At 39.8% G+C, this 17416-nt stretch overlaps 1 protein-coding gene across 4 annotated transcripts in view; it reads left to right on the top strand.

Annotated features, from left to right (window-relative positions):
- Positions 1-17416, top strand: part of CRYBG3 (crystallin beta-gamma domain containing 3) — a 105835-nt gene that overhangs the window by 16284 nt on the left and 72135 nt on the right. For all 4 annotated transcript variants that reach the window (XM_045785389.2, XM_045785387.2, XM_045785388.2 and 1 more), the window contains exons 2-3: positions 605-671; positions 15163-15593. In XM_045785389.2, coding sequence (XP_045641345.2) covers positions 605-671; positions 15163-15593 — 498 coding nt within the window. The remainder of the gene's footprint in view (positions 1-604; positions 672-15162; positions 15594-17416) is intronic.

The following is a 17416-nucleotide window of genomic DNA, read 5'->3' as shown; positions in this document are numbered from 1 at the left end:
TGTGTGCCTAATAGGAAGCATAGTTTATTATGACATCTCATAAGGCATCTGTGAAGGTATTCTGGACAATTACAGGAGACAGTCTGGAAAATCAGGTTCTTAGGTGCCATCTGGGACACAGTTGGGTCTAGATAAGGCTGCATGTACATTTGAATATTCCCAAAATTCACTGGATGATCCTGTCTGTTGATAAGGACTTGCTGAGGAGAAACATATTCTATTCTGTATAGTACACAGTATGGAGCAGGCTCTGGAGAACTTAATATAAATAAGATCGTAGAGTGTTAATCACTTCCAGCCTTAATAGCTATCCACTGTTGCTTCTTTGTTCAGCTGCATCATCGCTGTGATGCTGATTATCAACAGAAGAAAATGTGGCCCGTGATAGGCTTACAAAGCTTTCTGAGGCCTGGATGAGTACTTTTGGATGTGTTTTTCAAGTGTAGAGATTCAAATCAGATCGACATACTCTTTTACATTTTGTACATGAATCATTTGAGCATTGCATATAAAAGACCTTTTAATTTTTACTTCGAACTCAGGAACTGTATGATTTTAGTAATTCTCTTTTAATTTCAAAGAAACTGTGGTTTTTTTTTTTCAGTGTTGAAAATGAGCCCATGAGCACGAGTCAGAAAAAGGAAAATGTACTTTCATCAGAAGCAGTGAAGGTATAGTTTTAAATTAATATTTTATATTAAGCAAATATTTCTTTTAATTTCTGTTCCTACTTCTTTTAGATTCTGTCATCTTATTTTACATTTCTAAAAGAGCGCTGTATTATTTATGTGGAAATCCAGCTCAGCTCTGTTGGATGTTGTATTTAGGTAGGGTGGGGAGAGGGGGAAGGGGCACTAGGGAGAGTTGGGAGAGTGGGGTGTTCTTATCCCAGCTTTGCCACTAACCAGCTGTGGGGCCTTCAGCTGAGGCATTTAATGTCTTTGTTCTTGGTTTTCTAATCTGTGAATTGGATCGCTTGACCTCCATAGTTTCTTTTCCCTACGACATTCTTCGATTTATATTGTGTTTCCTCAAATGCTGCTGACATCTAATAGTGCTTTTGGCAGGTAGAAGTTAATAACAAGTTCTTACATGTTCTTAGTATGTGATGGATATTTTTGGTCAGATTACATATGAACCAGCTTTCCTTTTCTTCTACAGGACAAGCACGAAAAGTGTATAAACTACACACCTCCCTAGGTAGTTACTGTTAAGTGTGGTTAAAAATCCTTGAAAATCAGGGTGCCTGTGTAGCTTGGTCAGTTGAGCATCTGACTCTTGATTTCGGCTCAGGTCATGATCTGAGGGTCCTGAGATGGAACCCCGCATTGGGCTCCCCACTCAATGGGGAGTCTGCTTGAGGATTTTCTCTCTCTCTCTCCCCCCTCTGCCCCTCCCTCCCTGTAAAATAAATAAATCTTCAAAAAAAAATCCTTGAAAATCACTGAACCTTGTAATATATTTTTTTTTAACTCATAAGTGATTTTCTAGAACTTGAATGTTTGTGTTGTTTGGTGATGTGATGCCAGGTATGTGATCGAGCTTTTGTAGCTGTCCCACAGTCATGGAGTTTGGTCTCAGCAATTTTTTTTTTTTTTTTTTACATGATTTGTGACAATCCCTAAAGCCGAATGCTTGTGCTTTCCATGAGTTTCAGAGTAAATTAGCTTGTTCAGTGGAAGGACCATAAAGTCATCTGAATTCTTCATCACTGACAGGGGACTTTTAAACATATAAGGTCCGAAGGCATTAGATAGGGTCAAGATAAAGCTGTTTTCATTCTTCCCCCATCATAATAAACAATATATTTTTTTGAGAGAAAATATCAGGATCTGATTGTTTTTAACTTGATTGAAAAAAAAATCAGGATCACCTTGCTTTCCTTATCTTTCTTCATTCCTTTCTGAATTTGGCTGTCAAATCTTGCTTTCATAGGTGCCTGGGTAACTCTTTTAAGCAACTGCCTTCAGCTCAGATCATGATCTCAGGGTCCTGGGATTGAGGCCTGTGTCAGGTTCCCTGCTCAGCGGAGAGTCTGCTTCTCCCTTCCCTCCTCCCCCGCCCCCAGGCGCATGCGCGCTCTCTCTCTCTCTTTTAAGTAAATAAATAAAATTTTTTAAAAAATCCTGCTTTCAGGTTTTTTAACATTTCTACCTACTCTTTTCCTATCAGCTCAGCCAGCTGTTAGCCAGCCTACAATTTCAGTTTGGGATCTGGGTCCCCAGGTAGTTATGGCTCATAGTCATGAGATTGTTTCTCTTAGGATTTGAGGCCCACTGGATTACTTATACGTGGGCAGTGCAATTAGCTCATAATAGCGAGTGCACCACGGCACTCTCTCTGTAGTGGCCTTTGTAATTGTTGCTTCACCTGCCAGAAACTATTAGTAAGATTTCTTTAACTTAGACACGCAGGCCCAGTGGTTTAGATACCTGTTGCCAGGCATCAGAAATATATATTTTGATAACACCGATAGTCAGCACCATACCTTGTGGGGAAAACAGGTTAGAACAATATTTATGGTCTTGTTATTCTAAATAGTCTCAATTTAAGTATTTTCATTAGCAACTGGGATAAAATATGCATTTGTTTTCTTTCTAATGAATAGTTTTCTGAAGCAGCACTCCCCTGTAATGTGACATTTGTTACCATGCTTCCATCTTGTTAATCTGAATTTTATGATAATGCCTTCTGTGATAAGAAAAAAATATGCAGCATTTTTCCTGTTGAGTCTGGAACATAACAGATTTATGAATAATAAATGTTCTTACCCATTTCTTTTTGTGAGCATTTGACTTTGAGATGCCAAATCAAGATGTTGATGATTGTTTGGTTGTAAGTTTAAGCTACAAAAATTAATTCTGTTTTTCGAACAACTAGAGACTATAGAAGCTTTATATTATCTTTGGTCATCATTATATTCTTAGTTATCACTTACATGCTATACAAGGTTTGCTGTTTCGCTAACATGGGTAGGCATTTCTAACGCCGGCATTTATCATTCCACCGATAAATTTTTTTATATGAATTAGGTTCTTGTATCTAGCTGAGAAAAATTCCAGATATTTAGTCCATATTCTACCTTTTTTTTTTTTTCCTGTGGAGTCTACAATTTTGTCTGGTAGGCTTGAACACTTGGTCCTGTTGCATTCATGTCTACTGTTATTTAAAAGAGTAGGAAGTCATGCTCTAATTTCCTGCTGCCGTCTACTTACTTCAGAGGAATTTTTCATGCCTTGTTGCCTTCCAAGGATAAACTCCCTAAAGCCCCCTGCTTTTGGTTTTGATCTGGTTTTGGTCTCCGTGGTTTTGGTCTCTTACTTCCTGCCCTCTCTTAGACCTTGTCTTGACTATCCATCCCTCCATCTTCACTGGCTTCTATTTCTTTTCTGAAACACAGTTGTTTTGGGGAGCACCTGGGTGGCTCAGTCGATTAAGCACCCGACTCTTGATTTTGGCCCAGGTCATGCATGATCTTAGGGTTGTGAGAGCTAGCCCCGTGTCAGACTCTGCGCTGGTCGTGGAGCCTGCTTAAGATTCTCTCTCTCCCTCTTTCCCTGGCCCCTCCCCCCCTCTAATAAATAAATAAAATACAGTTGTTTTTTTCCCTTTGGTGGGTCTGGTTTTCTTTCAGTCTATCATTTCAGGTCGCTCCCAGTTTTTACCCAAAAATTTCTTATGAAAGTCTGTTTCAATCACTGTTTAATTCTTCATCCTTTCTAATTTGATTGCTGTCTCTTCTCTAGTTCCCTCAGACATGGGAAACTTAGTACTGTGCCTCATATATGTGTCATAAGTACTCAGTAGGTAGTTAAATAAGTAAAAGTCATTCCATGAAACCAGTGATTTCTTGCTAACCACAGTTAATAGTCTTTTCGTATTTCTCATTTTATTCAACTAGTTGAGACAGTTGCTTTTCCAGGTCTTGTCTTCTTTCCAAAGATTTGCTTTTTTATCTTTGTTTCCATTAATATTGTACTTCATTGCAATTCCTGCCTCTGTGTTTCCTTGTGTTTCCTTCTGACTTTCTGGCTAAATTACTTTTCATGTAGATGTTTCTTGAGGTCCTCAGTCTTCCTCAATGTCAGTCTTCCAAAGTAATCTCTTTCAGTCTTATTGCTTCATTTTTTGGCTCTCAGATCTCTACCTGACATCCCTTTTGAACTCAAAGCTTAATTGTTGGGGTTCCAGACATTTCTGTATGGATGGCCTTTGGAACCTCACATTCAGTCTGCCCAAAAGTCTCAGTATCTTCAGAGGTGTTCTCTCTACATGTATTTGGTTGGGAGGTGGAGGTGGTGGGAGGTAGGGAGGATTGTTTAACTTCTTGGGATGGAAGCAGAGCCCTGGGTTCAGATATTCCATCGGGAGATTTTCAGTCAAACTCTCTGCTTTTAATCCCGTGTCTCACACTGTCCTGAGTGGTACCTAGGGTCTTCAAAACCTGAGCTCTTTCAGTCTGTCTGTGGAGTAGAGTGTTTCCCTTGTGATCAGAGTTCCCCCTTGCAGCCACTGGGTAGAAGCTTCCTGTGGGCTCTGCCTCCAAAAAAGATTTTTTGAAATCTCTTATCTGCTCATATCTACTCTCTTCCTCTCTTTGTATTTATAACTGAAACAGTTCCTTTACTGTCATTTTAGAATATTTTGTACAAGAGAAGCAGTCAGTATGTGTGGTTCATCGACAGTGTTAATCAGAATTTTTATCTCTTTTTTGTAGTTGAAGAGAGTGAATCTCAGAGATTGTCACTTAACAAAACCCACACTGTTAGTGGGAGGAGACAAGAAAATTGAGATGCAGTTCTGTATAATGCTTCCCATTTGTGAACTTAATTTATAAGGTGTATTCATAAACTAAATTTACCAGAAAGAAATTTTATTAAAAAATTAAAAGAGGTCTGGCAGTAAATCTATTTTAGAAACAAGTCATGAGCTAAATAAAATGAATTAAACGTGAACCAGAGGTTATATATTCTCCAGCCCAGACCTAAATAAATTGATGATTATTAGGCTTGTTCTCAGTAGCTTGACATCTGCTTTACATAAAATTTAACTTTTATCCCATTTTAGAATTGTTGCTTATAACTAATCATACAACTTTGATGAAGGTTCTGGAGTGGTTTCCAAGAGGCAGTGGTTGATAGATGTCCATGGTCTATGAATAATCAAGGAGTATCAATCTAGTTGTATTATTTTTATTTATGATTTATAACACTTATCTTTAATCTTAAAAGTAAATCATTTGCAACAAAGATCCGCACTTTTTTGTAACTATTGCCTCCGTTTACTGATAGGTTAAGATAGAAAATTGTAGCTCAAGAATATCTTACTGAAGAAAAACAGTCAGTCATTGTTTTTTATATTAATCCTGTATCGAATGTACAGTGCTGTTTAGCAAGATGGGTATGTTAAATTTATACAGCTGTTCATTTTTTGGTTTGTGTAATTCTTCTTTCCTTATTGGTCTTTTTCAACTTTCTCTTGGCCAAAAGTGAAATGATAGTCAAATTTAAATGCATTAAATGTTTTCTTGGCTAGGTTAGAGGAAAATTGATTATTGAACTAATTTTTTAAATAAATTTTGGCCTTAATAAATGCTTGCTATCGCTTTTTTCTCAGCAATACAGATAATAGCAGCAGCATGATGTCCATTTATTATAAAGATTTTCAAATTTTTCCTTTTCAAATACAGGAACTCTTTTTTTTTTTTTTTAAGAAATTTCAACTTAATTGCATTCGGAACCCATTTATAAATAGATTAGCTTTAATTGATGGGAATGTTGATGACGGGAATGAGTTGTCTCATAGTGAGCCACTATTTCTCTGCCTCTGCCGACTATGGGCCCCCTTGGAAAAGTTTTAAAATTAACATATGCAGTGATGGAAAGAACAGTCTTTGGAATCAGAAAAATCTGGGCTTAAATCCCAGCTTTCCATGTGGTAGTTTTGTAATCTTGGAAAATTTACTCAACCTCTTTGAACTTTGGTTTGCTGATCTGTATTGGGGGGGGGTGTTCAAATCCTGTTTCATAGAAGTGTTTTGGAATTAGTTGAGATAACATGTATAGCACGATACCAGACACAATACAGGTACTCAGGGAAGGAGGTGACTTCTTGCCATATAAAGTCTGGCTAAAACTTAGAAATAAGTCTTTGAGGATGGTGCTGATTTTTTTCTGGGTGAATAGTGTAGAAATAGCTATTAGAAACATTGATTCTCTATCACATTTGAAAAGGCATACATGGAGATATACATATTGAAATTCAGCTAGAAGTAAAAAATTCTCACCCCTTGATTGCTTCTATAAAGACAGTGCTGTCCGGGTGCCTGAAGTAGAGATCCTGCTGTATTGCTCTGTGGTCCAGATGCCCAAAGGAACTGGCAGGGCTGAAGCCTGTTAGTATGGCTGGTGCTGGTCTGGGGCCTTGATATCTTAGAGTTCCTGGGTGTTGAATGTATGATAAGGTACCTGGTTTGATCTGCAGCAGCTCATTCCGTCATAGACCTGTAATGGTCCTACTTTGTGGTATGATGGAGTGGAGTACCTTGTCAGAATGGAAACTGACTATGAAAGGTTATGTACATACTCCAGATTTTTGTGAGTACATTTACTCTGTGGGTGCCAGATACTGATTCAGGAACATTAGAGGGGGTTCTGAAAAGCTATCCTAGAAATAAAAGCATTTATTATTCTGGCCCAGTGTTTTCGTTGGAGAACTCTTTATATTGTAACAGAAAGGAGTGGCTTTTCTCCTACTTTATGTCATTTTGCTCCTTTTTTTCTTCTGTCCTTACACACCTGCCCTGGTTGATTTGATTTCTTCCTACATCTTAGCGTGTGAGAAAGCTCACACCTGTCCCTGCAGCCCAATGTGTTTTGCTGACCATCAGGGTAATAGAACCAATTCTTTGATGCACCTTTCCTGCCAGTGTTGCTGGGTATAAGATTTGACACAGTCAGAGTTGAACTCAGACTATTTTATCCTAATTTTCTTCTCTTTCTGTGTTCTCTGTCCTGCTAAAAGTTGCCGCCAATTACCCAATCTTGATGTTTGGAAATGATTCTATCATTTTGTCCCTCTCCCCATTGTGCCAGGGGCCATCAAAAGCCCTTTCTTCCTGTCCATACCCATCGCTACCCTATAGTTCAGACTTTTCTTATTTAGGTCAACGGTTTTTCCTCCTGTGTTGTTTGCTCTGACACACATGATAGATGACTGTATTGGGTCACTTATGGTTAAGGGCATACATCCCTTTATCAGAAATTACATGGAAATGAAAAACTGAAAGTAACACCTCAATCTTGATTCCATTCTAGAGCATTTTTAAAAAGTAAAATTTCAACTTTTTAACTAACTTTAGTAACAAATTATTTGTGGCATCTCGGAAGTGATCACAACACTGAGTCATGACATAAAAGTTGCAGGTCATTTGTTATGTTAAACAATAACCAGCTTAGAGCAAAACAGTTGATGGCCAACCTGCTGGCATGTTCTAATTTTTTAGTGGAAAAATAATGCTGTGATAAATTTGTGATGTTATCTTTCAAGCAAAATTACTTTAATAGTGGGAGTATAAATCACTCATCTTTGCACCTTACCATTAGTCCCGAAATCCATTTACTGAAAAATTTTGTTCATGCAAATATGTATCAGTAGTTTATATGGAATTAAACAGGCATCCCACCACAAATTAAATCCATTATGATGAAGGTAAGTAGTGATTTTGATTTAAAAAAATTTTTTATTATGCTCTGTTAGTCACCATACAGTACATCATTAGTTTTTCATGTAGTGTTCCATGATTCATTGTTTGCGTATAACACCCAGTGCTCCATGCAATACGTGCCCTCCTTAATTTTAGCACCACTTAAACTATAGCTAACTGAAGATATCAGTAATAATCTGATAATTATTTTCCTCAAAACTGAGGAGATTTTAACTATTGGTGGTGGAATTTCAAATATTGACAAATTTGTCAAGTAATATGTTGCAACCAGATGTCTTAGGAGAAAACTAACTAGAATTCTCAAGTAAGCAGCTGGTTTTAGTTTATGAGTGTCAGATTTTAGTATGTGTTAATAATTTAAGTGATAGTCATATTCAGGATGAAAGTGTATAAAATTGTTTGCCTTCACCTTGCGGTGACTGGGAAAACAGGGTGTTAGAAATGTTCACTGGAAGAACATGTACATAGGCGATTTCCGTTCTGAAAAAACTTCCGTTGTAATAGAAATTTCCTAAAGAGGGCAAGGAGTAAGTGGTCTCAGCAGTGGAAACAGCATTATTGCGAAGGCGTTCTGTAGGAAGAGAGAGAGAGGAGAGGGGAGCTGGGGAGAGAATGAGGATGGCTACGGTGGCATTAGGTATTTGTGAGCATTGTGAGTGGCAAGAGATGGAATTGGAGATAGACCCAGGGGGCTAGACCCACCAACTTGACCTTGAGTGCCATGCTTGAGAGTGTGGATTTTATCCTGACAGCAGTGCCATCATAGTGATTAAAGGCCTTTAAGGATGATCAGATTTGAACTCTAAAAGATTGCTCTAGTTTTTGTCTGGAGAATGGACTGGGGACAGTGCAAGCAAGGAAACGAGTGATGGTTTTGTTTGACTTTTTAACAAGTGGAAATGTTAAGATTTGCAGAAAATGACAGAATGAAGACAGAACATGGTCACATTCAGTTTTGGATGTATTGAGCTTGAGGTTGCAGTGAAATGTCCAGGTGGATATGGATGCCTGATTGATAGTTGAACATACTGCCTGAGCCACAAATAATCTGGGAATCATCTGATTAATCTGTGGGAAATGAAACCTCATAAGAAGATCATGAAGATAAAGCAGGCCCAAGCTAGAAGTTTGAGAAGCATGTTCTGTAAGGGATGGCTAGAATGATGTGAACTTGAAGGAGGTCAAGAAAGTGAGGGGAAGAAGGAAAATCTCAGAGTAATGTCATGGAAGCAAATGGAAGATGGGTTATCAGGAAGAGACTCAGTCTCACATTCTGCAGACGCACCATGTAAGAAGTGTATTGGATTAGCAAGTGGGACAGTGTTTCTTGGTGACTGTGGTCAGCACAACTAGGGAGGAAGCCAGATTGTAAGCATTTAGAGAGTGATTGGGAGGAAAGGGGAAAGAAGATGGTGAGGGTTGGGAACCCTTTTTTGAGGAGGTTGGTAGTAAAGAGAGGAGAGGGCTATCCTTGTGCATTGACTTTTGAATGGTGGGCTTCCAGAAGGGGCAGATGAGGAACTGTGGTTCCCGAGGAGACAAGGACTCTGCACTGGTGCCCTGGTGGCAGAATTCACCTCAGGAGGAGTCCTTCCTTCGTGGTGAGCATGCCGGTGAGTGAAGAAGTGTGCCGATGCTGCTGGAGTCAGGGCTATGCAGGAACATCTGCATGAAATAGAGAGTAGGGACCTCTGCTAAGCAAGGGGGTGGGATAGTGGAGGAGGTGGGAAAGGTGAAAGAGCTGCTGTGGAAAATGAGGAAAGATTCCAGACAGATTTCCAGCCAGGGCTGTAAATTGTAAATTTGTCAGCAGCCCAAATCTGCGTACTGTGCATATCCTTGTGGTGTTTTAAAGCAAGACTCATTCACTTAGGTAGAAAAGAGAAAGCTGTAATTTTTCTGAGTGGGGTTGGCCGAGGAATAAAACAGAGACTTTGAGGTTATTGGTTATATTTGGTGTCTGGATAGAGAAGATAGGAAACGTTGTGGGAACTGAAAGGGGCAGTGTAAGAGAAGACAGAAGCTGTGATGGGACAGGAGAAGTGGTACAGTGGGTACACCTGGGACAGTGGGATAAGACAGCTGGAAGGAGGAGAGGGTGTACACCCTGGGGAATGCCTGAGATTGAGTTTCAGAGGTGACACAGTTATGGATGACTCACTAGGGTCAGAATTAGTGAAAGAGGTAAGAAGAATGGAAGTGGAGGTCACCAGAGTTGAGGGTGTTAAGGAACTGGGAGTCAGGGTGTTCTGAAGGATTATCCTTGCTATGCACAATCAGGGCAGAGTCTGAGGTAGAAAGGATGACCGAGCCAGGTGCTTGAGACCGTCAAAGAAGAGTCACCTGGCTCTTCATTATTTTCCACTCAACAGGCTCTTTGGTGATAGTCTCTATCCCGTGACCTTTTTGACCTTCTTCCCTGTGCCACTTACCACGTTGGCACAGCACCTGCCACCTGCTCTAGGCTACTCGAGGAGGTGACAAGCTAATACCAGTTTGACCTGCAAATAAATTCTTACATCACTGAAATGTGGGCTCCATGAAAACAGGGCTATTGGTAGCCCTTTTTTAGTGTTGCATCTAAACACCTGGAATGGTATCGCGCTGTTCATTATTTACTGAGTGAATGAATGCTTTCAAGCTTGCATGGACCCTAACTGCTACTTGGTCTACCCGTTTCAGCCTATTACTGCATTCGCCAGAGACACTTTTCCAGATCTTCTGTATTTGGGGAGCCCAAATCCTAGCTGCCCCTGCATGCCCCTCCTTTGGCGTGCCATCTCTCCTCTCTGCTGAGGTCAGAGCCACTTGTTGGACCTTGCTCTTTGTCTTCTCCATTTTCAGAACTGCTCAGGCCTTAGCCACTTCCTTACCTCTTTACCTGGAAGAGGACGTGTCCCTACTCCTCTTCAAGGCTAATATTTGCCCTTTATTATTAAAAGAAGTATTAGAGACTCTACTGGTCTCTTTATCTCACTCTGTGCTTTCATCCTGTCTTGTACAGCAGTTACTGTCTTTCTAATAGGTATAGAGCTGATCCCCAAAACAAGAACAAAAAGCCATTTATTTTGTCTTAGACCTTAAACTGTCATTTTTTTTTTTTTTTTTTAGTTAAATTTTCTCAAAGTAATCCCTTCTGTTCACGAACTATTCCTATTCCCTTGCCTCTCTACTCATAGCTTAACACCTAGAGTTTGGGGCTGTACTCACAAATTCCTAAGCTGGTAAAACCATTTCTCTTGCATTCCTGGGGCTTCTGTAGAGTCCTCATTCCTTATTTACGAATCCAACAATGATTGGAGCACCTCTTATTGTCAGATACATTTCAAGGTGCTAGAGATACTGCACTGAATGAAATAGACAAAAATCCCTGCACTCGGTGGCTTTTACTTTCTAGAGGAAGAAACAGATATTAAATGATGTAAGAGAGAGAGAGAGAGTGTGTGTGTATATTTGACACTCGCAAGTACAGAGGAGAAAAAGGAGAGGGTATTGGCACTTTCAGAGTGAAGAAATTGACAGTTTTGGAGTGACTGGGGAAGCTTTCGATGAAGAGATGACTTGTAAGTAAAGGTCTGAGGGAAGTGAGGGGGACTGAGTCATATAGCTATGTGGGGGAGGAACATTCGAAGCAGAGAGGAGTCGATGTACAATTCCAGAGGCATGAGTGTGCCTGATGTTTTTGAGGAACAGTGGAGGAGGATAGACATCTTTCTAGACCTCACAATGGCATTTGGAATTTACTCCCCATTTGCTTTTGGAAATATTCTTTGTCCTTTGCCTTTGGAGACCAGTATTCTGGAGGGATGACCTGGTCTGGTTTTTGCCTTCTCCATCTCACTGATTTCTTCTCTAATTTGCACCTCCGTTTAATCTTTTGTTTTCCCTAGAGCTCTTTTGTGGGTCCCCTTTCTATCCTGCATACTCTGCATATGGCCAAATTGCATTCTTAAACTGTGCTTCTGACTACTTTCCAGACATCTCATCTTGTACATCAGCAGGGGACTAAAAATTCAATGTTTGACACCTAAGTAATTTGTTGCCTTACCTCCTCCCATCCCCACAAAGGTCCTGGTCTTGCTTCTCGTATTTCCCATATCCATTTTTTACTTTACTCAAATTGTTGCCCAATTTAGAAAACTTAGTTATCTGTGACTTTGTTATCCCTCAGCCTCTGCTTCTAGTAGTCAGCCACCTCATTCTCTCTTCTCTGTTCCCTGGTCTTCCTCAGCCACACCCTGCCAGGACAAGCACAGTTCATAGTTCTGTGTCTTTGTAGCTGTTATACTGTTATCCAGGATGCTCTTCTCCCCCTTCAGGAGCAAGCTCAAATGTTACCTCCTCAATGTAGTGGATTCTCTTCTAAGCCCCACCCAGAGACACGGCAAAGAGTATCTTGCTAGACTGTAAGCTCCTTGAAGCTGAAACTATGTCTTACTAATCGGTGTCCCTGGTGCTTTCCTGTGCTGCCCTGTATTAGGCACATCGCACAGAGAGGAGATAGATGGATGAAATGGAGACCCAAGGGCTCTGCATTATAGCAAATTGAGTGTGAAGGGAAAAAATGTCAAATTCCCCAGTTACATATGTCTGCATCAGTAGCCTTTGTTGTTGTATGTGGAATACCAGCATCTTTGAGAGCAACTGGAATTGGTGTTTTGTTTGCTTGAATCCTGACTGCTTTCATTCTACTCCTTGGAACATTGGCAGGCGGTCCTGCTGGCAGGCAGCGTTGGCCCTCACTTGGGGCAGGCTGAATTTTATTGTTGTTTAGGCTGAGGGGAAAGAGCCAGCTGTTTTAGATCAGACTTAAATTTTTAATTATAAAAATAAAGAATTTATTGTGCTTACTTTGAATAGCAGTGCTCTTTCCTGCTAGTTCTTGTTCCTAGATTTAGATACTTTTTTCTTGTTGGGAGTATTTCACTGACACAAATTTCTCAGAAGATTATTAGAGAAAAATTAAGAAATGGAGACATCCAAGGACAAAAAAAACTCTTCAGTAAACTGAAGATACAGAAATTCTGGAATAGCAAAGAAGCTGAAACTAAAGAGAAGGAAAAACAAGTGATATATTTTTTTTAAAAATTATATAATTCTAAAAAGGTTAAATCTAGGGGCGCCGGGGTGGCTCAGTCGGTTAAGCCTCTGACTCTTGATTTCAGCTCAGGTCATGATCTTCAGGGTCGTGAGATCAAGCCCCACATAGGGCTCCATGCTCTCAGTGGAGTCTGCTTGTCTGTCTCCCCCTGTTGCTCCCCTGCTCGCTCACTCTCCTCTCTCTCTGTCTCTCAAATAAATACAAAAAGAAATAAAATGTTTTTTAAAAAATAAAAAGGTTAAATGTAAAGGTTTTCACTTGTTTAGCAAAATGTATCTCTTTTGTTTAGAAAGCAGTTTATTGTATTTTGGAAAGAATTGTCAAGTAAAAAATAGTTGAGGAAGTGAAGTAGTATTTTTGACAGAAATCATCTTGAGATTTTACTGATGTCCAAAAATGTAATCTCCATGTTCTTTTAATGTCCCCCCCCTTTTTTAAACCATTGCCCCAGTTTTATAAGACTCTTGTGAATCTCTGAATCATTTTAAGAATATCTGTGATATTCTGATGAATAGCCTATAGTTTACTTCCTTCAGATAGCTACCCAGGAAGAGCAGACATTCATACTAGCTATGGAAAAAAAAATTCACTGTTCTGTTCATGTTACAGTCTTAGCTCATTTTGACTCAGGAAGAAATGTTGTGACTGTTAATTACACCAAGTTAAATGGCATAGCTGAAGGACAAAAAATGTATATCTTCATACATGTGAGCATTTTTGAAATGTCAACTGGCATCTCTTTTGCCAAACTGAGAGGCCCTTTATGTGAGGAGAGGACACAGCTAATTTACAGCACTTTCTCCCTAAAACGAGCGCAAGGTTGGAGGACTGAGGTGGAGACAAGTGGGAGTGAGTTGCAGTTGAAACCAGTAAAAGGTGAGATGTTGAATGACTCTGGAAGCTTGGTCATATTCTAAATGTAGAGACTCACAAGTTTTATTAAGCTCCTAACACACAGAAAAATGCTATCTGTGTGTTTCCTCAAAAATACCCTCTGACTCCAAAGGTGGGGAACAGACTTAAAATATTGCCTGAATTTAATTTCCTGGGCTAATAGGTTCTACACTTTTCTCATGCTTTCATATGCTAAATTTTATTAGTGGTTAGAGGAACGCTCCATTAAAACTATTTTGAATTTGGATTAAAATATGGAACGAGGTAAACAAATAACATTGAAATTATGATGCTCTCGCCTGCTCGGGGATCAGCCTCATCAAACTCCGTCATGAACCGCCCGTGCCCTGAGGTGGTTTTACCTTGCTGTACTGATCTTTTTTCTGACTCACACTGGAGCTTTTCTTGTATAAGGACTAGTGAGCGTGACAGCTGACAGAAACTGTCAGACAGGCATTCCTTGTACGAGTAGGTGAGCAGCATGCTTGGAAGGCAGGCTGACCTGGCACATGGGCCTGCGGTTCATGACGCTTCGGGGAAGAGTGTGACGGGGTTGCCAGCAAGCTCGTCGATGCAGCAGCTCAGCCTCTCCTCACAGAGAGTACACACGAGTGCGAGTTTGTTTTACTAGGAGCTTCATTATGAGCTGGCAGAACACACCCGTGGAAGTGCTGGACATCAGCAAGAATTCCCGGGACTGCACAGGGCGTGCATGAATGCACATCGGAGGATTTTGTGGTTTACTATTAAGGATAGTGGGCTTTTCCTCTGAATCGATACACCATGTTGCTGTCTTTCCTCATCTTATTGAGAGACAATTTTACAGTGTGGCAGCTTCTTCGGGTTAGGACAGTGCTGAAATGAGGTCTATTTAGGTGTTATCTAATGTACAGGGTGCTTGAAAGTACTGTCCTTTGGCTCTGAATAATGAAGGCTAAATTTAAATATACATAAAATTTGCCGTGATCTGTCCCTTATCTCTCCCTACACATCTCTCGTTTTGTGCCCTAACTTCCATTCATCTTTAACGTCTTAGAAGCTGACACACCACTGACTACAGTGGGGGCGGGGGGAGAAGGAGCGCTGGGGAAGGAAGGGGTTGCACAAGCATCACGCGGTCACGCAGTCGGTGTCCTTCATAGGGCACTTCTAGGAATCATCCTCTGCTGTCACTGCCCCCGATCCTGGACCGGTTACTCCCGTTCTGGCTTCCCACGTGGGCTGTATTTCTCCCTTCATGACATCTGCTGTATAGCTTCAAGTTGTGCTGACGGTGCCCTTCGCTAGACTGTAAATGGCCCGAGGAATCCGAAGCCATCAGTCTTGCTCACAGATGTAGCCCTGGCGTCTGACATAAAGTGTGTCATATAATAGGTTATTAGTCGATCTGTGTTGTTTTTTTAAATGACGATGTTTATTATTCTCTATTGTGTTTTCAAAGATTCCCCAAAGTGAGGACAAAAGGAACCAGGCTGAGAAGCGAATCCCTCTTCCAACGCAGGAAGATTCCAAAAAGCCAAATGACCTTTCCCGTTCCACCTCAGACACCAAAATAGGAGAAAACGACAGACAGCCAAAAGAAAGCTTTTTTCAGTTTCTTGGTAACTTATTCAATATCTCAGGAAAATCATCTCTTAGTGATGCCAAGCAATCTTCTTTCAAAGATGACCATGACAAAACTGAGAAAGATACACAAAATCCCAGTGAACGTCCTGTGGAAGAGGTCAGAAGGGAGAGGGAGATTGTCAGTGGCTCCCTGGGAACCCAGGCGCTTCCCCCAGAAGAACCAGAGTCCAACTCAGCTGAACCTGCAGATGCCTTTTCTTTGGATACAACACAAGACAGTGAACAGGAAACCAGTGATTTACTAAAGTAAGTTTACAATTTACTTAGCCAAAAAAGTGAGCTTTTGGACCTAGCTTTTAAACCTTAGTTCTACTAAGTATTCTGTAATATTCCTGTTACTAGTTTAAAAAAAAAATAAATGATTCCGTGTGTCATAATCTAGGGCCTTTTAACCTATTTTAAGGGACAGTACTGATACCTTTTACATGCTAACTTAGAAATAAGTCTTTATAACAAATTTAAGACTTCCTTGAATGAGAGTGTTTTCTGTTGTCTGAATTCTTCCTGTATTAGGACAGGCAGTGAGTTCAGGATCTGCATTTTGGGAACAAAAATGATTCTAAGGTTTGTATTCACATTCTGTTAATATCTTTTCTTTGTGGAATGAAATTAAAGGGGCTAAAGAAAGAAGTCAAATTGACTTCTGGTAAAACTGGCCTTGTGAGCTATTTCCACAGCTCTGAGAAACTGAAATCTTGCACAGATGTAAAGATTATTTCACCATCCCTTTTTTCTTTAACAAACAGGCACCAACCTGTTTTTCTTTTACTCAAATGAGCTAGAAGGATTATTTTCTACCCAGAAAATGTATATAACAATGTTTAGTCCATTAGCCATTTTGTGTAGCACAGATGTATTCATTCATAACTCATAAGCTTCTGTTTTGATTTTAATTTAACTTCTACCTGTGAGTTGTATTATTTGAAGAGGTCATCAATAATTATATAGTCAGGTGTAGATGATAACTTAGAGCTAACTGTGTAGTTCTTTGTAGTTTCAGAGCATTTTCATGTCTATATTTTGAGCTAGTTCCTCATAGCAAGCTCCAGGAGTAGACACAGACCTAGCTGACACTTGTGAGAAACTGAGACCCAGCTAGATTTGAGTTTGCCCATCGAGATCGATGGGGTAAGGCTTGCCCTACCAGATGTCACTGTGCTGATTAAGCGACAGAATTTGAAACAGTGTCATACTGTTGTAATATTTACTAAGCATTTAAGTGGAACAGAATGGATTGTCCAGAAAACCCTCGTATATAAGTGATTTGAACCCTTGAATGTGATGACATTTTTATGTCCTTTTTTTTTTTAATTTTTTTTTTCTGTATTATAGAAAGGAGGACTTTGGAGAAACAAATAAAAGCTAGCTACTTAACTCATTGTTATATTAAAACAAAATTGAGGAACAAATTTTTTTAAAAAATACAAAACGAAAAGTAGCTAAATGGGAATTATTCTATGTTGGTGAGAAACAGCTTTCTAAGCATGATAGCAGTGGAAAGTGTCAGGAAAGAGAACAGTGGATTGGATTCCTTCTAATTTTCAAACTCCGTGTGTCAAACAAAATAAACGATGATACGTTATATGGGCAAATAAAAGAAATATGAAATGCTAATACATAAGTGGAAGAAAGGCTTACTCTCACCAGCAATCAAGGAAATGCAAACTAAAATGGAATAACCTTTCTCCTATGAAACTGATGACAGTAGCAGTAAAGGATGATGTTCTGTGTTCCTCAGAGCTCATGCAGCTGATGCTCCGTACGCAGTAGTGCTGGGAGTGGAGGCCCTCCTGAGAGACGTTTGTATCAAGAACCTGGAAAAGCTTGTAGGGTGTTTCTGATGATAGACATGAGTGTTTGCTGAAACCTTGTTTACAGGAACATATCATTAGAAACAAATGTCCAACAGCAGAAAGATGGTTAAATTGGGGTACCTCTGTAATAAAGGATTGTCTGAAGTATTGCTTTTTATTTTATTTTTATTTATTTTTTTTAAAGATTTTATTTATTTATTTGACAGAGGGAGACAGCCAGCGAGAGAGGGAACACAAGCAGGGGGAGTGGGAGAG

The sequence above is a fragment of the Ursus americanus genome, chromosome 4 (genome assembly GCF_024610735.1).
Source record: "Ursus americanus isolate L20-20 chromosome 4, mUrsAme1.1.p, whole genome shotgun sequence".
In the NCBI taxonomy this organism is placed as follows: Eukaryota; Metazoa; Chordata; class Mammalia; order Carnivora; family Ursidae; genus Ursus; species Ursus americanus.
Note: the sequence above shows the minus strand (reverse complement) of the source record. Positions and strands in the feature narration are given on the sequence as shown.